Here is a 22,318-nt window from a genome sequence, read left to right as displayed (position 1 = left end):
GGATTAGGGAGTAACTGGGTATGGGATTTCTTCCTGGGATGAAAATGTTTTGGAAATAGACAGTGATAGTGGTTTTTAAAACTCAGTGAATATACTGAGTTTTTAAATTGTATAATTTAAAATGTTGAATTTTATGGTATATGAATTATATTCCAATTTCAAAAACCCGATAATTCTACCAACAACAGACCTTCACTAAAATAATATCTAAAAGATATTTTTCAGGCCCTAATCGGTTTGGCTCAGTGGATAGAGCGTCGGCCTGTGGACTCAAGGGTCCCAGGTTCAATTCCGGTGTAGGGCGTGTACCTTGGTTGTGGGCATATCCCCAGTGGGGAGTGTGCAGGAGGCAGCTGATCGATGTTTCTAACTCTCTATCCCTCCCCCTTCCTCTCTGTAAAAAAATCATTAAAATATATATTTTTTAAAAAGATATTTTTCAGGAAGAAGAAAAATAACCTTAAAAGCAAGGTCCAAGGTGATAAACATGTAAATAAATCTAAACAAACATGGTAATATTAAAATGCTTGCTTTGAGGGGCAAAAAATAACTAAAATATTGTGAGGGGCGAAGATATAGTTCTTTAAAATAGTTTATTGATTTTTAGAGAGAGAGTTAGAGCCAACAGAGCAACATGGGTTGACTGCCGCCACACGCCCCCTACTGGGGATTGAGGCTGAAACCTGTGCATGTGCCCCGACCAGGAATGGAACCAGCAACCTTTTGGTGCACGGGATGATGCCCAGCCAACTGACCCACACCGGCGAGGGCTGAAGATACTATTTAACTTTGATTTTGTTAAAATCCGTTTATAAAAATAATTTAAGAGAAAACACTAAAAGGACAGAAAAAGCGTAAGACTCCCATATCAATATAAGGGGAAAAACTGAATAAGAAAACTATTGCTCAATCATAATGCTAACAGTAAAAGAGAAAGGTGATTTAAAAAAATCAACAGGTAAGATGATAAAAACAAGTGCAAACACAACTAATTATCATATATATTTACGAGACTCGCTATTCAAAAGACAGATTATTAGATTAGATCAACTAAAACTCAGCTATATACGGTTTTTAAGAAACACGTTTTTAAAAGACACAGAAGCCCAGTGATTCCACTTCTGGGAATATATCCAAAGAAATCCACAACACTAATTCGAAAGAATACATGCACCCCTATGTTCATTGCAGTGTTATTTACAATAGCCAAGATTTGGAAGCAATCCAAGTGCCCATCAGTAGATAAGTGGATAAAACAGCTATGGTATATTTACATAATGGAGTACTATCTCACCACTAAAAAAAAGGAAGGAAATATTACCCTTTGCAATTGCATGGATGGATCAGGAGGGTACTATGCTAAGTGAAATAAGCCAGTCAGAGAAAGACAAATACCATATGATTTCATTTATATGTGGAACCTTATGAACAAAATAACAAAAAAAAAATGATAAATAAGGTTAAAAGCAAAAAGATGTTAAAAGATATAGTGAGCAAATACCAAAAGAAAATTTGGAGATATATTATTATACCAAATAGGCTTTAAGACAAAAAAGCATTATGGGAACAAACAACATAGTTATACATATAACAATAAAAGATTCAACTTACAAGAAGCATAAAAATTCAATACATAATAGGCAACCATTAAAATAACCTCCAAATATATAAAGCCGAATTGAGGATCACAGAGAGAAATGGACAAGTGCATCATCTAGTGGACAATCTCAACACACTCCTTACTTACTGAACAGAACAATTAACAATTTGAGTTAATGGTCTTATGTAGAAACCTGCACTCAATGATTAGGGAATACACTTTTTGTTTTTTTTCAATTGCACATGGAAACTACAAAAACTGATCAACTGCTAAGTCTTGAAGCAAGACATCGGATTTCAAATAGCAGGTACCGCACAGATCTCATTTGATGTGTTTAAAATCCCTTGATGTTTGGAAATGAAAAACACTAAACTTCTGGTAAGCCCACAATGATCTGTTCACTGTCACCTGAAGTAGTCACCTTTTGCAGTGTCTCCCAGTTCGCCAGGATTCCTTTTCTCTAAGAATTGCCCCATCTCCTCAGCAACCATGACTAATAGGACTGCCCCTAAGCAAGCCCCTCACCCTCAACTATAGCCACAGTTGGTTAGACCAGAGGTGGAGCCCCATTTCAAACTGAGTCAATCAGATTCTCCCTCCAAGGAATCTGGGCTTAGGACAGGACTCTTCTTTGACTTGAGAAACGGCCACCTCTTCTATGAATCCAGGCGAGCAAGATAGCTGATCTGCAAAGAGAATCTAAGGGTGCCTGCAAGAAGAAGAGACTGCGAAATAGGCTGACCAGAGAGAGACCTAGAAAGAGGAGGGAGAAACAGTCAGAGAGCCCATCTGAGAAGCAGAGCAAGATTGGGTTAGAGACAGAGAGAGAAAAACCACTGAGTGTGAGGGAATGAGAGAATCAAAACCAGAGAGAGTGATGGCCTGGATTCAATGGCGTTGCGGTTCCTGGTTCCAGTCCTTCCTGTTGTCTACGGGCACCCCAGTTACTTGTAACTAAAAGCCTTCCAGTGTTCAGCCCCACCTCCATTCCTTTGCTCTGGCCAATCACTATACTGGAAACCACCTATCCCTGCACTGCCTCCAACTTGGCTTGTTTAAATTTTCTCAATCTTTCAAGACTCTGTTCTTGTCCTGATATCTCACTGACATTTTGCTCTATCACCCTAGCTGCTAGAGTTCTCCAAACTATAGAGAGCATTCCTGCCTGGAACACTCCCTTGGTTGGAGCAGAAGCAGCCTGATTGGCCCTGCTCTCTTTCGGCCTGTGCCCTTCCTGCCTACCATCTGCTTTCCATCCCCATACAGTTCATGCTCAGTAACTGGGTGACCAGCCAGTATACAGCAGGCTGGGACCGAAACCCCAGGGTTTTTCTGAAATGAACGTTTTGTCCATCCAGTGTGCAGAGTCTCCACGGGGGAGGGAAACACCCGGTGAGTCATCAGCAGTTTGGTCAAGCGAAGGCATCCTGGGAACTGTGCTCTTAGCCTCACTGAAAATCATGGAAAGGACTTTAGAGATGGTTTAGATTCTAAGCTAGACTGACTCCTTCACTTAAAAAAAAAAAAAAAAAGCAAAAAAGCTATTGAGATATAATTGACATATAACATTATATTAGTTTTTTTCTTTATTTTTAAATATTTTCCCCATTACCATTTATCCCCCTACACCCTCTTCTACCTCTAATATTGTATTAGTTTTAGTGTATAACCAACTCTTTCATTTATAGAGAGGGAAAATGAGGTCCAGGGAAATGGACCAAAGTCATGCAGCTAGCAGGCAGCACACCTGTCTTTGGAAGCAAGAGGCTTAGAAAGTAGGTGCCATGAGCTCAACAGTGTTTCCTTTTCTGAAGGCGAGGTATTTGCCCTTCCCTCCTAGCCTCCAAGCTGTTTCTGCTTGTGCTCCTTGCTCCTGACAGCCACAGCTTAAGCTCCTAGCTAGCATTTAGTCCTTAAATTAGATGTCACCTCCTCCAAGAAGCCCCCTCTGACTACCACCTCAAGTGGTAGTGCCACTATGTATGGTATATTTTATATACTCATACAATCCAGTCCGCCTATACACATGGCTTGGCATAGAGTAGATAGGTACTCAATAAATGTTTGGCAAGTGAAGAAGTCAGGTGCCAGCTGCCACCTGCTGGAGTCCAGTTATTCAGGCCCTCAATGAAGAACAGAAAGGGAAGGTCATGAGGTGGGAGCCCAGCCAGCTCACTCTCCCAGCACCCCTCCCGTGAGCTGGAAGGGAACGGGTGGAAGGTTGAAGCAGCACGCACTGACTCCTAAAGCAGTATGGCAAGGCGTCTGTGCTGCAGATAGTTGAACACCGACCGTTTGGGAAGGTCAGTCAAGCCCCACCCCCAAGCAGTCAGTGAGAGCTGCTCCCTGGGAAGCATTGTCTGGAAGTGAGTCAAGGAGCAATCAATCATAAGCCACTGGGCCCAACCCTGCATGCGCTCCCTTTCTCAGAGGTCATGGGGAAGGGGTGCTCCGCCAGAGACATTTCTAATTGATTATGAACCAAACCCCTGAGAGTTGGGCAGATACTGATCCAAGAGTACAAATCCAGTCCAGGCCAGAGGCGGCCAAAAGGAGCTGCACTGGGCCAGCCAGGGGATCAAGGAAAGCTTTTTGTCCTGATTATGAATAACGCTCTTTCCTCTCCCGATCCCCATGGCCTCTTTCCTGACAGGAGGGATTGGGAGAGGGGCAGTCAGTGCATCTTACCCAACCCCACACCCCTCTGCCCTGACTGTCCATGTCTCCAAGATCACTTTGGAACCATCCGCCAGCCTCTGATTTACTATTTTAAACCAAACCTCTTTTCCAAAAACAAAGCCCTATTCATTTGGGCCAGTTGTTTTACTCAAGGAACAGGGGCTGTCACACAATAGAAATCTGGTGTCTGGAAAAGGTGGATGTCTTTAGAAGAGCTTGGAGGGGGGGGGAAAAAGAAAAAAGAAAGAAAAAGAGAAAGGAAGGAAGGAAGGAAGGAAGGAAGGAAGGAAGGAAGGAAGGAAGGAAGGAAGGAAGGAAGGAAGGAAGGAAGACAAAGTCCATAATTTCTGAGTGAGGCCAGCCAGCCCAGCTGGAGAAGGCAGCAGGCTGTGGGGGTTGCTGAAAGACCACTTGGCCAAGCCATTGTATACGTTTCCCAGTATTGGAAAGAAAGGGAAAAAACCATATTGGGACATGTGTTTAGCTTTGCTCAGGAGTCCAGAACATGCTCACAGCTCCAGGAATCTCTGCTCTTCTCTGTGAGTGGAAAATATGATCCACGAGTGCAAACTCGACCGTGGAGTGTGTGTCTAATTCCCCAGCCCTGCCACTTACGGGGGCAGCGGCTCATGCCACCCTGTGATCACTTTCCAGAGTCCCCTCTTCTCCCTGAGCAGCTGGGTTCAAAGACAGGATAGTGGTCTCAAAATCAAGTACAAAACATACATTTATCGACGTCTGCTCTGAGCTGCACTGGGCTTCTAGCAAGGACAAAAGCAAATGTAAAGGGAAACGTGCTAATGTAATTACCGACCTGGTGCCTTGGATACGAGATGTACTTTCCAGACTCAGTGGAGAAATTACCCAATAGTCAATAGCTTAACATGAAATGTGCACTAAGAGTTCCAGATCCAGTAAAGAAATAACTTATTTACATTTCAAGTAAAAATATTGGAGTTTATTATTTTATTTTACCACCATTTATATGTATGAACAGTGATGAAGACCTTGCTTACGTCCTGTGGAGCAAGACCAGGAAGTATACTTTATATTGGTTACTTCACCTTCAACTTCAGATTATCATGATCGTAAAGGTGGGCAAAACCATGCAAAAAGAAAAGGAAGGGGACTTCTATTGATGGCACCAGATGAAAAACAGTCAAAGCCACAAAGTTTGCCAATGGCCAATTTCTGGTGTTTCTTTTAAAGAACAGATCAAAGAGGCTTTATTTTGCCATTTTGGGGGCTACGCGCCAATCAGTATCATGGGACAAAGACAGTAAGTAAAGGCATGAAGAAACAAACAAGCAAACTGCACCAGAACAGATGTGCTTAAATTAACCAAGTGACAGTTTGTGCGTCAGTCTCACAATAGCTGTCACGTGAGGTTCGGGGGTGTGGGGGGAGAAGTACCACAAGACTTAGTTGTTTAGAGGCTGCTGAGCAACCCCACGAAACCTCAGGGAGGCCATCCCTCCAGGCCGGCGCTGGCCACCCCTACTTGCCCGCTGCTGCCTCCTGGTGGGCACTCTTCCTCTGATAGTGCTGGGGACAGGGGTCTGGACTGGGATACTTTGGAGGTACTGGAAGGCACTCTGGCGACCCACCTGCCTCTCTATGCAGTTAAAGGTGAGGGCCACTCCCACATTGCTCTTCATGACTCTGGAGGAGCCATCTGACGTGCCATCGAAGCACCGGCCAAGAGCGATCTCCTTGGCCACACGAGGGTCCTGGTCCGTGACAGTGTAGATTCCATAGTTGTGGCCCAGTGGATCCAGGGGCGCCAGCATGGTGTACTCACTGGTGTCATTGTTGACTGCCAGTGGCAGGTGGTTGACCAGGTACTCATGCAGCATGGAATTCACACTGGCTCGATGGCAGCTGCCTTGGGGAATGATCTTCACTAACGTGCGGTCCACACGATCCTGGTCGTAGAGCATCCCACTGCACTTGAACTCCAAACAAGCAGATGAGACATTGGGCTGGTCCCTATCCCGTGTGCTTTTGACATCCCGGATGCCATACAGCTTCCCCACAGTCTGTCGGTGGGTGCCCCCCATGTTGCGGGATCGCACATTCACCTCCAATGGCCCCACGATCTTCACCTTGATGTAGCAGGCCCTGAACTCCATCGGCTTGGGCCACCATGCCAGGTAGTCTTCAGTCCAGCTCATGGGGTCGTCTTCATTGAAGGGGACAGTATTGTAGTCATACCGATCCCCCTCAATCCGGTAGAACCGGAAGTGGGCTGCACTAGGCGGGGCCTCCTCGCATGCCCGGAGATTCTCAAAGGCATAGATGGGTCCATTGCTCTCCTCAGCTGAGTTGGGCCTTGGCTTGGCCATGCTGATCTGGAAAGCCGTCTTCTTAACCCGTGGGTCCTCATGGTCTGTCCGGCGGTACTTGAGCTTGTTGAGGTAGGGCTGAGGGACACCAATTGCATTTGGATTGAATTTAGGAGAAGATGCCACTGCTTCCAGTTCTTCCCCAGCCAGGCTTGCCAAGACGTAGGCAGAGTAGGCATCAGGGGACTGGTCATCACAGAAGGCAGGCAGACAGGCCCCATTGGGACCCGTGATGACGCTGTCAAAGCGGCCCCAGGCCCTGGGGTTGGATGAGAAGCCAGTCCTGGGCTCCAGGTTGATCACAGAGACCACAACCCCCTGGATCTGCTCACTGGGCAAGAACCTCTCACTCCTGTAGGCCCTCACCTTGATAAAGCACCTCCTGCTTTCAGGGACATCCAAGTTAAAAAGCCTCCTTTCTCGGATCTCCATGTTGCCCACCAGGAAGGTTCTCTCTTCCCTCTTGTTCCGCCTTTGGTTTTCAAATTTAAAGTCACCTTCCTCTTCCCATAGCCCCGTGTCTGGGTTGAGCGACCAGAGTTTCATCGTGGACACATGCTCTGGCATCTTGACCTGGGTCGAGTCAAGGTGAACCTTCACCTTGCCAGCATTGAGTGACTCAGAGGTGGCCTCATCTCTGAAGTCCACAGAAAACATGCCATATGTTCGAAGGGGGAAGGTGTCTCCGTCATCATTGATGAAGTTCAGGTCACTCTGGGTGGCCGTGGCTGTGGAAATATTGCGGGGATCCAGGAAGGTCACACTGGCCTTTACTTTTCCTGTGTAGGGCTCCCCGTTCTGCTTGTAGAAACTCTTGGAAGGGATCTCCAACTCCGCCACAGGGTCTTCACCATCCACCTCCCCCAGGGGGATGATGTTGGTCTCCGTGGCCTCCAAGGTGATGGGCTCTTTCCGCCGAAGCATCTTGATCTCATGGAACACTGCACTCCCCTTCTTGTTGAAGGGCAGCACCTTGGTAGTGTTGACGAACTTCTGCAGCCTGTCCACAAATGTGAGCACCAGCCTCTCCGTGTCCTGGGGGATGTGGAGGGTGAAAGTGCCCTTGTAGCCCGTCATGCTCACACGGTTGCTCCCCATGTACACGTGGCCAAAGCGCATGGGTTCCCCATTGTCGGCAGCGCTGACGCGGCCCCGCACAATACTCCGGGTCTCCGTGCAGCGCTGGCAGTTACACTCCTTGGCCACCTTGGTGGGCAGCGTGTACCCACTGCACTGGATCTCCCTCTCCTCTGTTTTGGAGATGCCACAGCAGTGCTCCACAGCATCCCGGCACCTGATCCCATTTTCCTGCTGCCCTGCACAGGTCTTGACAGGGCAACGGCCCACGTCATAGTAGAAGGAGTTGGTGGCATTCTGGAAGCAATCATGAGGCAACCGGATAAGGTAGCTCTCAGGGGTTGGGTTGCACGGAGCCTCATCAGGGGCTGTGGAGGGAAACAGTGTGGCTATTAAATATAAGGTCACATCCTACACAAAAGACACCTTAACCTCACCTCTATACAGTGCTTTATCGTGTTCAAAGTACTTGCATATCCATGATCCTGATTATCACCAAACTTCTCTGAGAAAGATGAGCAGCTGTTGTTGCTAAGCCCCTTTTATACATGGAGAAGTAGAGTTGGTTGCTGAGACCACTACAGTAATGGCTCTCATTAGAGATGAGCCATTAAAATCTGTGAGGGTGTGTTGAGTTACCACCCAAATTGTGAGTGCTGCTGGCATATAGTGGGGGGGGGGGGGGGGGCATTACTACTCTGTGACCTGGAAAGCCTGGCACTTTTCTGCATAAGGATTTTTTCTGTATCCTGCATGACTTTCACATATCCCACCAGACATTCATATAGGTGGAAAACTTGTTTAAAATGATCAGAGCCTAGTATTTTTTTTATGTGACTTTACCATAATTTGAATTTTTCCAAAAATGCAGCTACCATAAAAATCAAGCTAGGATTATACTTTGTTTAGCTTGGGGAAAAAGCAAGAATTGTTCCTTGTCTCAGAAAAATCATGTACTTACCGCCTTACCCAAGGAATGTGAACCACCACAATGATACCCCTGCATCCCTCAGTATTTGCAGCTACCACATTCACAGTGACAGGATTCAAGTGCAAGTGTGTGACCTCTTGGTTGGCTTTCTTGTGCAATTATGCCAAAGCCTTTAGATGCCAGAAGCTAATTCCAGCATGTCATAAATGCAAGAGTTTCATCAAAAGGTTGATGGAACTTGGGGACTCAGCAAGGGCTGAATCACATATGTTATTTCCTGCTGGAATGGCTGAGGGCATTTCCCCAAACCTGAAAAGGATGCATAAATGATTGCTTGCTGCCAGACAGCTGAGGGCATTTCAATCTCCATGTTACTGCCTCCTACTGGCCAAACACCTGAACAGCCAGAGGCAATTCCTCCAATCTGACAATGGATTCTGTATACTAAACCTTGGCCTTTGATATATGTATATCTACCTTGCTTTAGGACAATTTGTGTTAATAAAAAGCAAGGGGTCCAGAGAGACAAGAGAACTTGGTTTCTTTAGCTAAGAAACCAAAATGCCTTCCAAAATTATGTTTTGTCTCTGGACTATTGATTAATTTACACAGAGCCTTCTCCAGATTCCTGGAACCCCTTGCAGATGCCGAGAAACACACACCGGCATTTAGATATTGAAACACATATTATTTTGTATGAAAATTATTTTATTTTTATTTCTCCTTTATGGTATAGTTTGGGATGTGTGCATATATACTTGGCAATTATATGTAGTTAACTTATTATCCATAAATTTAACTTCAGAATAGAAAATAGTTTGTAAATGTGTAGTGTTAAATATTTGAAGTATTAAAGATAACTGTGACAAAGGGGGAGCACTGGTGTTATGGGTTGGGAACCACAGCTGACAGGGCTCCACTGTTGCCAAGGTCCAACTGTCCTGTGCCTTGAGGTCTGTTGCTCAACTTTCTTGGAGTCTGTAAACTATTCCAGAACCCTTCCAATAAATTTTCTCTTCCTCTGCCTTTTGTTTGGTTTTGTTTAGGCCAATTACTAAGCTATCCTCCTTCTCTCTCACTTTCCAAGTACAGGTTCCTGATTGATTTTGACCTTAAGTCTTTCCCCTCAAGCGCATTTCTTTTTCTTTTCTTAAAAACATTTTTATTGATTTCAGAGAAGAAGGGAGAGAGAGACAGAAACATCAATGATGAGAGAGAATCATTGATGGCTGCTTGCTGCACGCCCCCAACTGGGGATCGAGCCCGCAATCCGGGCATGTGCCCTTCACTGGAGTCGAACCTGGGACCCTTCAGTCCTCAGGCCAACGCTCTATCCACTGAACCAAACCAGTTAGGGCACCAACTCCTTAAAGCCAGCTCTAATCAGGTCCCCTTTCCTATAGAGCAGTGGTTCTTTAAATACAGTTCCTGCTGAAACCGGTTTGGCTCAGTGGATAGAGCGTCGGCCTGCAGACTGAAAGGTCCCAGGTTCGATTCCGGTCAAGGGCGTGTACCTTGGTTGTGGGCACATCCCCAGTAGGAGATGTGCAGGAGGCAGCTGATCGATGTTTCTAACTCTCTATTCCTCTCCCTTCCTCTCTGTAAAAAATCAATAAAATATATAAAATAAAATAAAATATATCCACACTTAACATTAAAAAAAATAATAATAAATAAATAAGTACAGTTCCTCATGTTGTGACCCAACCATAAAATTATTTTTGTTGCTACTTCACAACTGTAATGTTGGTACTGTCATAAATCGTAATGTAAATATCTGATATGCAGGATGGTCTTAGGCGACCCCTGTGAAAGGGTCATTCGACCGCCAAAGAGGTCGCGACCCACAGGTTGAGAACCGCTGTAAAGCCTCTCAACTTGCTACTTCTATACCTTTGCTCACACTGGCCCCTTAATCTGGCCATTCTTTAAGGCAGTGGTTCTCAACCTTGGCTGCACATTAGAATCACCTGGAAATCTTTTTAAAATCCTGAGTTCTGGGCCTCATCCTCCGGAAATTCTGTTTCTTTGTTACTAATGTTGTGGCCCCACCCCATAACAAAGAAAGAGAATTTCCGGAGGATGAGGCTCAGAAATCAGGATTTTAAAAAGATTCCCAGGTGATTCTAATGGGCAGCCAAGGTTGAGAACCACTGCTTTAAGGCCAGGTCTTTATAACATTGGCTGTGAATTAGAATCACCTGGGAAAGCTTTTAAACTGTGCATACCCAGCCCACATCCCAAGCCAATGAAATAAAACTCTCTGGGGGTGCCTGGCCAGCAGGGCTCAGTGGTTGAGTGTCGACCTATGAACCAGGAGGTCATGGTTCAATTCCAGTCAGGGCACATATCCAAGTTATGAACTTGATCCCCAGTGTGGGCGTGCAGGAGGCAGCCAATCAATGATTCTCTCTCATCATTGATGTTTCTATTTCTCCCTCTCCCTTCCTCTCTGAAATCAATAAAAATATGTTTGTTTGTTTGTTTTTTAAAAAATCTCTCTTGGGGACGGGGAGGGGGGTAAGTTCCAAGCATCTGGGTTTTTGTTAACACCACCAACCAGGTGAACCCACTGGGCATCCAAATCTAAGAACCACTATTTAAGCCCCAGTTGAAATGCTGCTGTCTCAAGGAGCCACCCATGGTCTCTCCTACCTAGAAAGTCTCTATCCCTCGTCTAGAGAGCCCATTATCTCTTGCTTTAACTGCATTTGTCTATCTTTACTCGTCCCTTCATTACAGTTCCTTGCCTCTCCTGGGGTGGCAGCTCCGAGAGGGTAGAATTGGGGTCTGTGACATCTTTGTGTCCCAGAGGACGTAGCACTGTGCATAGCACAGAAAAGCTGGGGTTTTTACTGCCCAGTTATGTCCACTGAGGTGCTCCCCAGTCCTGCAGTAGAGGTTCCCCAGGGACCCTGCCAGGCTTACCTATGACAATCAGCTGGGCGACCTGGGACTTCACAGCTCCCGCGTCGCTCTGGGCCTTGCAGAAGTACTCCCCAGCCTGGTCCCGCTGCAGGCTCTTCAGTAACAGCTTGCCGTCGTGCTTGTAGAGGGAGGGGTCCAGCAGCGTGTTGTTGTGATACCTGCAGGGGATGGAGAGGTGCAGCCTGAGGGGGCAGTGCCATAGCAAGCAGCCAGAGAGACAGATGGCGGGTGGGTCCCTGCCGATGCCAATACCACCCGTGACATAGCTCACCCAAGAGCACTGATTGGCCTGGGAGTCAAGGGACTTGCTTGAGTCTCAGCCCCATCCCTCGCTGGCTATGGATCCTTGGACAAATCATCTCACCTTCCTTAGCATCAGCTTCCTGATCAATAAAATGGGAGCCGTGCCTCCTAGCTGACATCACAGCAACACTGGGCGGTCAAACAAGAGAGCGGCTGTAACATGGTTGTGAAGGGTTGAAGGGCGAAGGACTCACAGCCACAGGGGACGCTGACCTCGTTTGCCTTTGTCAGGGAAGCAGGGCTGAGGAACCTCGTTCTGAGGAACCTCGCAAGTCATGACCCAGAGACCAGAGCGGCTCTGTGGGGACCTCAGCCTCGAGAAGGCCACACAGGGCTTCTGGTTGTCTGTGTGGCCTCAACCCTGTGGCCCCCACTTATAAGTGCCAACTTCCGGCCCTCGCCGGTTTGGCTCAGGGGATAGAGGGTCGGCCTGCGGACGGAAGGGTCCCAGGTTTGATTCCAGTCAAGGGCATGTACCTGAGTTGCAGGCTCCCTCCCTGGCCCCAGCCCTGGTCAGGGCTCATGCAGGAGGCAACCAATTGATGTGTTTTTCTCACATTGATGTTTCCTGTCCTCCTCTCTTCCACTCTCCCTAAAAATCAACGGAAAAATATCCTCAAGTGAGGATTAACAGAAAAACATAAGTGCCAACTTCTGGGCTCTGAACCTGGGCTTTACTTGTAACTTTATTCTGTTGGTTAGTATTATGATTAATAAGATCAGACCACCCAGCTGGTGTCAACCTATGAACCAGGAAGTCATGGTTTGATTCCCGGTCAGGGTACATGCCCCGGTTGCAGGCGCGATCCCCAGTGCGGGGCATGCAGGAAGCAGCCGATTGAGGATTCTCTCTCATCTTTGATGTTTCTATCTCTCTCTCCCTCTCCCTTCCTCTCTGAAATCAATAATAAAAAAAAATATTAAAAAAAAATAAGACCAGACCAAGTGCAAGAAAGATCTGGTTGCCCAGAGAAGAATCGGGCAGGGTAGCTGGCAGAATACTCACCAGAAATACTGGTCTGGACTGGGCTTCCCCGTGGCCTTACAGCACAGGGCCACGCTCTGCCCAGCTCTCCGTGCTTTTGTCTCGGGGTTCTTCACAATGTATGGAATCTCTGGAACAGAAGAGGAGAAATGGTGCTTTGGGGTTTCCTTTGTGACAGATTCTCCAGAGCTTTGCTTCCTCGGGTCCTTTGACAAGTGTTAAAATTGTATGACTTGACACACACCCCACCACCCCACACTCCACCTGCCCCTCTGTAAAGATCCTAATTAGGGTACTGATCCAGAATGGAGCCCACCTCTTCTACCTTAGGGCCTGCTTCCGGGGCCTCTCAAGCAGCATCCAGGTGAGGCAATGGAGAACCAAGGGGATCTTGTGCCAGCCAAGATCCCCAAGCACAGCCATTGAAACAGAGTTGGGCCCTAACCGGTTTGGCTCAGTGGATAGAGCGTCGGCCTGCGGACTCAAGGGTCCCAGGTTTGATTCCGGTCAAGGGCATGTACCTTGGTTGCGGGCACATCCCCAGTAGGGAGTGTGCAGGAGGCAGCTGATTGAAGTTTCTCTCTCATCGATGTTTCTAACTCTCTATCCCTCTCCCTTCCTGCTCTGTAAAAAATTAATAAAAAAAAATATATAAAAGACTTCCAGTTTCTTAAAAAGAAAAAAAGAGAGTTGGTTGTTTTAAATAATACGATATTCCTGTTGTGCTGCCTCCGGCAGAGTTTTCCAGCCATTCTGTACCATTTCTGAACCCCGCAGCCGCTCTCTGTCTCTTCCTGACCTCCACACCTCACACTGTATTGTAATGACTATTTGAATCGGGTGGTCCAGGGAAGAATTCATTTCAGGGAGCAAGCCATGCCAATATCTAAACAGAGTATATAGCAAGTGCAAAGGTCCTGAGGCAGGAGTGTGCCTGTGTGTGTGAGGAACAGATAGGAGGACATTGTGGCTGGAGTAGAGTGACTCAGTGGGGGCAGACAGGAGGACAATAGAAGAGCAGAGCAGAGAAGTAATGGGGGGTGGAGCAGATGATGTTGGGTCTTGTAGGTCATGGCAAGGATTTAGAGCAGTGGTTCTCAACCCGTGGGTCGTGACCCCTTTGGGGTTCGAACGACCCTTTCACAGGGGTCGCCTAAGACCATTGGAAAACACATATATAATTACATATTGTTTTGTGGTTAATCGCTATGCTCTAATTATGTTCAATTTGTAACAATGAAATTGGGGGTCACCACAACATGAGGAACTGTATTAAAGGGTCATGGCATTAGGAAGGTTGAGAACCACTGATTTAGAGTTTTAGTCTAAGGCCCCATGGTCAGCAAACTGCAGCTCGTGAGCCACATGCGGCTCTTTGTCCCCTTGAATGTGGCTCTTCCACAAAATACCACGTGCAGGCGCGCATGACAGTGCGATTGAAACTTCGTGGACCATGTGCTGAAGTCGGTATTTTGTGGAAGAGCCACACTCAAGGGGCCAAAGAGCCGCGTGTGGCTCGCAAGCCGCAGTTTGCCGACCACTGGTCTAAGCAAACTGGGAAACCAGCTCTTAACACTGCAGTCCCTTTATTTAAAAGTCCCACCCTACCCCAGAGAACTTAAGTACCTGCTCTCATGAACTCTGCATTGATGGTGGCTGACTTCAGGCTGGTCTTGGGCATTGTGAGCTTGATGGGAGCAAACTTGGTCTTTGTGATCTTCAGGGTGCTTTTGCCATCTGGGCACAAGCCAGGGACTCGGAATCTCCCACTACTGTCCGTCCGGGTCAGTGGCTTCAGTGTCTTGGTCATCAGGTAGACAGTGGCCCCTGAGGCTGGGGCACCCCCAGGGAGGGAGATGGCCCCATGCAGCACGAAGTCCTGGCACATGCAGGCATCACAGTCAGCATTCGCCTGGCCCATGTGGCAGATCAGGTCACAAGCTGTGGAAGGAGGGGCCACGTCAGGAGGTCTTATGTGGATTCGGGCCCTCCCCTAGCCCCACCTCAGCCTGTGGACTCCCATATGCTTCCCCTCCCCCTTAGGCCTTTGTTACCCTTCCTTATCAGCCTGTACGACTAATTCCTACCTATCTTTCAGGACTTAGCTCGGGACACCTTCTCTAGGAAGTCCTCCCTGATTCCCCAGTGGTCGGCAAACTCATTAGTCAACAGACCCAAATATCAACAATACAACGATTGAAATTTCTTTTGAGAGCCAAATTTTTTACACTTAAACTATATAGGTAGGTACATTGTTATTAATTAGGGTACTCCTAAGGCTTAGGAAGAGCCACACTCAAGGGGCCAAAGAGCCGCATGTGGCTTGCGAGCCGCAGTTTGCCGACCACGGCCCTAAGCTATGATAATGGACCGCTGTGCTCCCACATTACCCCTTATAGCCCTAGCCCCCATCAGAGCACATAATAGATGCTCAGTTAATACTTGATGACTGCATGAATGAATGAATCCATCTCAATCTGACCCTTTAACCTACTGAAGGCTGCTTCAGCCTCCACGCCATTCCCTGCCTCGTACCGGGAGCAAGAGTGGTACCTGTACAGGCCTGGTCCATACAGAGCCGGCCCTCCTCAGTGGCCTCGCTGCACAGTGACACTGTCTCTGCCAAGCAGGTGCGTGTTCGGGTCTGGACCCCAGTGTGACCACAGGCAGCAGAACACTTGCTCCAGGGAGACCATGAGCTCCAGATCCGGTCTGTGTCTCGGCGCAAGGATCCTGCAAAGCAGGATCGGCAGACAGTCTGACTTCCCTCCCAGGGGAACTCTGTCAGGAAATCTGACCCTGAGGCTAGTTTTGCTCAGAGAGCAGGACCTCACTTACATCACAGATGTCTCTGATATTCATATTTACTACAATGATTTTTTCAATGGAAGGAAGTCAAGAGCCTTGAGGAAGTGGCATCGCTAATTTGCACAAAGACACCATATGGTCAAGCACTGGGAGCTGATATGCTGCCCCAGGCTGTGCAGGGTTAGCATCATCTTCTCTGTCCACCAGTGTGGAAACAGCCACCAGGGCCTGGGGCTGCGGTGATTCAGACATCAAACCCCCTTATGCCTACCTCCTCACCTCTGGCCTAAGGTCTGTGTGCAATAACGGGGGCGTCAGACCTTGCCCAGGAGACCTTGCCCAGCCTGAGCTCCCAACTCCAGATGACCACCACCGCCACCTGGGCTTGTGAGCACTGACAGAACCCCAAGAGGTGAGGGTCCCCATCCACAAAGTGGGCAGCCGGCAGCTTGCTCTGTATTACCCAGTGTGGGGAGGGAGGAAGTAAAGAGCGTAAACTTTTGGACTCTGCAGACACGGACATGGGTTCAGACCTCAGCTCTCCACTTACAGCTGTGTGATCATGAGAAGTTACCTAACCTCTCTGAACAGAGCGATTCCTCACAGGCCAGTTGTAAAGTCTGAATGATGTTGATAACCAGCACAGTATCCGGCACAAAGGGACTAAGTGGAAACTAACATTTAGTGAATGTTACCTGGGCTAAGCCCTCTATATTCATTATCTTCCTTAATCCTCATAAAAACACACACAAACCTATGAAGATTTACTAATATTGCCTGTTCTGTGTGAGGAACCTGAGGCCCAGGGCCTAAGGAACAGAGTTCCCGGCCCAGGCTGGGACCGAGCAGCCCAGCTCCAGAGTCTGTGGTTTTCACCACACGGGCACACGGCCCCGGTGAAGTGGAGAGAACGAAGAGCACCCAGAAACACGGAACAGGAAGATTCGGGCTCTCATGACACCGGCTGGTTATTACTAGGGAATCAGGGCCTGTGTAGGTGTGCTATCCAGAGGTCCCATGGCCAGAGGCAGGTAAGGGTGGGGGCCGCACAGGCTCACCTGGTGGGCAGAGGAAGCGCACGGTGTAATTGGAGCAGTTCTGGCCGGGCCGCTGCTCCCTGTTGAGGCACCAGAAGCCCTCACGGGGGCTGCCGTGGACCACCTGGCCAGTGCTGCCCGCGGGTATCCAGTCAGTGGTCCGAGCCTCCAGCCGCAGGGGCCGAGCACACACACGGTCCCCATAGTAGAAGTGAATGGCATCCAGTCTCTCGAAGTCACCCTGCCCGCCTGGGTGGTCAACGTTGAACCATGTTGTCCACTCGCCAGGAGCTGAGAGATAGAGCCAGGTTGGGGAGGAGCCAGGCCCTGGAGCCCCAGGTGAGCTCCAATTCCCTTGTCTGTTCCGTTCTGGGAGTCATTCCTGATATCGCTCATGCTCCCGCCCAACGCCCTCTATTGGTCTCAGGGCCCATCGCATCTGTCTCTCCAGCATCTCTCCAATCTCCTGCCCTTCTGCATCCCTCCACTCCCGCCAAGGACTCCATATTAGCAGCCTGGCTTTCTGCCTGGTCTCTCTACCTCAATTTGCCTCCGACCCCACCCCCGACACGGCAGTCAGGGTGAGCTTTCTTCATGTGGGTTGATCCCACACTCCCAGCTTTAACTCCGTTGGCCAAGCATTTAGGGTGGTATGAGCTGGCCCCGGCTACCTCTCCATCCTCATCTCCCCCACTCTCTCCCCTCCAGCCTATGCTGTGGCCCCGGCAAGCCCTCCAGCATTCCTGAAACATATCAGGCAGATTCACGATTCTGGACTGTTCTATATAGTAGGTGCCTCTGCCTGGACAAAGACGTAGGCCAAGTGCCTTGTAAAAGTGGGTTTCCAGCCCGGCCAATGTGGCTCAGTGGTTGAGCGTCAACCCATGACCCAGGAAGTCATGACTGGATTCCTGGTCACGGCACACACCAGGTTGTGGGCTCAGTCCCCAGTCGGGGGTGTGCAGGAGGCAGCTGATCAATGATTCTCATCATTGATGTTCCTACCTCTCTCTCTCTCCCTCTCGCTTCCGCTCTCTGAAATCAATAAAAACATAACTTTTTAAAAGCGGGTTTTCATACAACCCTGAAATCATGCCCAAGCTCAGTAAACACCCCCCTGGTGGCCCCTCCCAGTTCCAGCCACAACTCACTCTCCAGGGGACTCGCAGGCTTGGCAAAGTTGCTGGGGGTCCTCCTCCCAGGTCGGACTCTTCTCACAGACTGGGTGAGCATCATCTGCCTCCCTGGAGGCCAGGAGTGGGGGGAGAGGCCAGAACTGTTAGTTATCAGGGCCCAGCGAGTCCTCTCATAGCCTCTCAAGAATGGTGGATGGAGCATAAACACAGGACATGTGTTCAAATCCCTACTCTGCCACTTACTGGCTCTGCAACCTCATTAAGAGCTTTATTCCTCTAACCCTGCTTCCCCACTTAATAGGGCTGTATTAATAGTCCTGCATCATAGGGCCCTGGGGCATATTCGGGGCGATACTGAGTGGAAAGGGAGCTGGCATGTAGTGCATGCTCAACCAACGGTCACTTTCTTTTTGCTCGCGTTCTAGAAATGGGTCTTTGGACGATGGGGAGCAGCCAGTGGGTGAGAGCTCCTACATTAGGGTCCGACCCTGTCCTTGCCAGAAAGAATGGAGGCTTATTTTCCTCATCTGCAAGGTGGAGATATTAATTCCCGCTTCACAGGGTGGTCCGGTTGGCATGAGGGGTCTGTGAGGTAACAAGTGAACATCCCTAAAGTATATGAAGAATGAGAACATGAGATCCAGAGGCTCTGCCACTTCCTACCTGTGTGACCTTGGACCAGATACTTAACTCATCTGACCCCTGTTCCCGCATCATAAACAGAGGATTAGAATAGTTCCTGCCTCAGAGGATTGTGGAGATTAAATAAACACATTCATAAAATCCACCTAGAACAACGCCTCATACATAATGCCTGCTGAGTAAGCGTTAGCAACAACTCCTGTTAGCTCAATGCCTGGACCATAGATGTCCATTTCCCTTCTCTTGGCAAAGTTGGCTTTGAGAGTCCATCCTCCCCCTAAAGGACTTCCTTGGCCTAATTGGAGCAGTGGGTGTCAATTTTCTGACCCCAGGATGGAGGGTTCTGCCTTAGGATGGGTGCAAGATCGCTTCCAGCCCCACCCACCGGAGGCGGGGTCGGGGCTCCAGAACGGGAGAGAGAAAGGAGAGCAGAGGGCTGCAAAAGCTTTGAAAGGCAATTAACTTTCATGTGAGGAGCCAAATCAGAATTCTTTAATTGGGGTGATAGGAGCTCCTCTAATCAGACGACTCTGATTTCCCTTCAGATGGCTGAATTTTAATCAGTTACACAGCAGCAGCTGTCAGGGTGAAAAGAGCAAACAAGGCAGGAGGTGGCACACAGGGTTTGGCAAGACGCCGAGCCAGTCTTTGTTCCTGCATCTGTGGTCACAAAGCCTGCGGGGCATGCAGCTTTAAAAGAGAGGTTTAAGCATTTAAAAAAATATATATATATTTTTGCTTTACCTGAGTATGCAGTTAGAAATCAGGAAGGAAAGGGCAGATGGAAGGGAGTACACAGGATAGGACTAGGAGTTCTGACGCGTAGATGCCTTGGAGAGTCTAGTGAGCAAATTCTACCTATTCCTTCGAGAACTCAGTGTCACCAGAAGATGGGGTTAGAGGACAAGGAGACCAGAAGGGGTTCTCCAGTCTGTGAAATTTGGCTGCAGGGTCTAAATAAAATTGAGCTTTAGGCCAAAAGAATTTCCATGAAACTAAAACCAGATCGACCCCCAAATCTACTGAGAAAAGAATCCCTTGCTATTTCCTTTTGCTTTGGCTGCCAGGAAGCTCAGAGCTAAATGTATCACTCAGGGGTGGCAGCCCTCTTATCTTTTTTCCTCCCTCTGCATGACAGCTCATTCTTCTCCTCGCTTAAAACATTCTGTTCTGTGAGTTTTAACATTGGGAACTATCTCAAATCCTTTGGAGAAACAAGCAGGGTATAAATGTTAAATACATCTATAAACCAGCCTCAGGGCTTAAGGCAGATGCGTAGTTGAGTTCCAAACCAGACATGACTTCGCCGTGTCAGGTCGGGGATTTGGGAGACAGCAGATACTTAGCCTGTACCCAGCACAGAGGTGATCTCCAGGCCCAGGAAGAAGAAGAGCAACCAGGCCTTGGGCCCCACCATCTTTCCCCCGGGCTCTGTGGGGAACATGATGGAAGATGAGTGAAGGTGCTTCACCACGTCAGGCCGTCCCTGGAACGTGGTCCCCTAGGAAGCGTCTCAGATCCAGGGACCTGCAAAGAAACGAAGCTTGTCAGGCCCCGTGTTTCTGAGTCGCCTCTTACGGCTTCAGCAGAATTATTTCTTGACTTGTCAAGGGTGGGAGAGTGCACAGAATGAAGTCTTGTGGAAGGTGACACCCACCAATGTTGCGAATGCAGGCAGCGAGGGAGGTGCGGAGGCTCAGAATGTGGGTTCAGATGAGGCAGACCTGGATTCACCCCTGGGGTCCAGGTGCCAGGGCCCCACATCGAGATGGGGCACAAGGGAGAGCAGGTTCCTTGCCAATGAGGAGAGGCCTGGGCTCCCTCCCAGCAACTTCTGGGTGAGTCATTAATTACTTCCGAGACCTGGGTGTGGGGGCATGTTTTTGCTACCCTTTCAGGGGGCTCACATTCTTTCTTAAAGAAGCTACAATATTAAGGCTGTGAAACCCCAACCCCGACTATAGTGACACGGCAAGCAAGCTGGAGGGCACAGATGCTTCAGACATACCCCCTCCATGAACACATTCCCAGATGTGCACGGGCTGCAGCTGGAACACATTTCTGGCCTGTTTGTTTGGGGTCCAGCTGGGAGTTACACAACCAGGAGCCCCCTGAAGGAGAGCAGAGGGGCTGCACTGTTAGAGTCCAGGGCTCCCCAGTAACTGCTGACTGTGGGTTAGAGGCTGCAGGAGTAGGAAGAGGAAAGCAGCCAGGCAATAAGGACTCGGGCCCGTGGGGCATGGACCAGGCTCCCCAGAGCTCTGGTCAACCCAGAACCTGACCAGTTCTTAGAGATTAAAAAAAAATGGTTCCCTTCAACCTCCAAAGTCCAGGGTATAGTGGGAAGGGGGGAGATTCCTCCTTTCTGGAAAAAATATTCGAAGATACTCTGTTGTCCCAGGGGAAGAACAGACCCATCCCACACTGCAGACCGTCTACTATCCCCACCACCAGCTGCTTCTCAGCCCAGGGGACAGCGGCACGGGCCTCCGCAAGGTCTCCAGCTCTTGTGTGTCTTACCCCAAGCTCCGGGCTCTGAGCAGGGAGCAGAGCGCTCCATGGGCCTGCACGGCGTTCAGTCTGAGACCGCTCCGGGACTGTCTGGGAGGCCAAGGTGGCCTGAGGCACCTTGTGGAAAAACCATTTCCCATCTGGCAGCCCACGGAAGTTTCCTCGGCACATGTCTGCTGGGTAGGCTCCCCATCCCACACTCCTCAGAGCTCTCGGACAAAGCAGACGGGCTGACCGCAGGAAAGAAGCAGGGCTCCCAGAGCTACAAAGATCCTGACTGGGGTCATTTGAGGGCCCCTGACCTCAGATGGGGGAAGGAGAGGGCTTTGGGCCAATGAGGGAAAAGAGAACTCTAAAGCAGCAAGGGGGGTATTCTTAGGGGGCGCTGAGGAGTGATCAGGGGAGGGCAGGGGGTGCAGGGTTGGGTGAGGCGAATGGGAGTGGAGCTCACCGTGTCCTGAGCGGGAGTCCTCAGCTGGGGGGTCCAAGTCTCTGCCTCTCCAGCGGTCCGGCCTCTGGGCCTTATATAGCACAGCTGGTGGCTCAGCCTGTGGCAGTGCGCCACGGGAAGCAGCGAAACCAGATCTGAGCATAAGGAAGCTCGGCCTCTCTCTCCCCTCCCCACGTCCCAGGCAGCTCCCAGAGGCTGGGATTTCACTTCCAGATCCTTATGGGAAGATGCCGCGGGGCCTGGTGATGGGCCAAGTGGACAGCGGCCTGGGGCTCCACAGGCCAGAGCAGAGAGATGGGTGGGGAGCTGGGGTGGGCACTGAGACGCGCTGGGAAGGGGCCAAGGGGAATTGTACATCTGGGCAGGACTTCATCGCTCAGGGGGTGGTGTGCTCTCGCCTAAACTTTGCTTGCTGATCCCCCACCCTCCCCTGGCCGTGGCCCACTCATGCCGAGAAAGGACTGTTGGTTTTATCGCATAATCCAAACTCTGTTAGGCACACAGGCCACCTGACCTTTCAGCTGGGGGGTGCCTGGTTAGAATTGGACAACTACTCAGCTTCTCTGGCCTCTGAGGGTGCACGCAGAGAACCTCAGAAGGGATAAGGGACAAGCATTGCGGGGCACAGATGTCACCTGGTGAGAACAGCTCTTCTCTGACCCTACCTACTTCCATCTGGATGCCTGTCGGTGCCCATTGGACCCCAGAGCCCCTGCATGTGGATTCTCTGTGCTGATCTGTGAGATGCGTCTGACTCTGGGTATAGACACCCACCAGCATAGGAACAGCCAGTCTCACCCATAGGTGGCGTAAGCAGCCGCCTGTGCTCAGGACTTCACCCACCTCCCCCTCAGCATGAGTTTGCCTGTTGTCTCAGACAATGGT

The 22,318-nt window shown here is 49.3% G+C and overlaps 1 protein-coding gene across 1 annotated transcript; it reads right to left on the bottom strand.

The window, feature by feature from the left end:
- Positions 1–989: 989 nt before the first annotated feature.
- CILP (cartilage intermediate layer protein) lies at positions 990–21,572 on the bottom strand. The gene is made up of 9 exons (XM_059697970.1): positions 21,434–21,572; positions 19,825–19,998; positions 17,845–17,937; positions 16,715–16,984; positions 15,402–15,581; positions 14,475–14,789; positions 12,870–12,978; positions 11,561–11,718; positions 990–8,069 (listed from the first exon to the last, which is right to left on the bottom strand). Exons 2-9 carry the CDS (start codon positions 19,913–19,915, stop codon positions 5,701–5,703), a joined length of 3,585 nt encoding a protein of 1,194 aa, XP_059553953.1. The 5' UTR covers positions 19,916–19,998; positions 21,434–21,572; the 3' UTR covers positions 990–5,700.
- Between the last annotated feature and the right edge of the window lie 746 nt (positions 21,573–22,318).

This window comes from Myotis daubentonii, chromosome 1 (genome assembly GCF_963259705.1).
Source record: "Myotis daubentonii chromosome 1, mMyoDau2.1, whole genome shotgun sequence".
Taxonomy (NCBI): domain Eukaryota; kingdom Metazoa; phylum Chordata; class Mammalia; order Chiroptera; family Vespertilionidae; genus Myotis; species Myotis daubentonii.
This window is presented reverse-complemented; position numbering and strand designations above follow the sequence as displayed.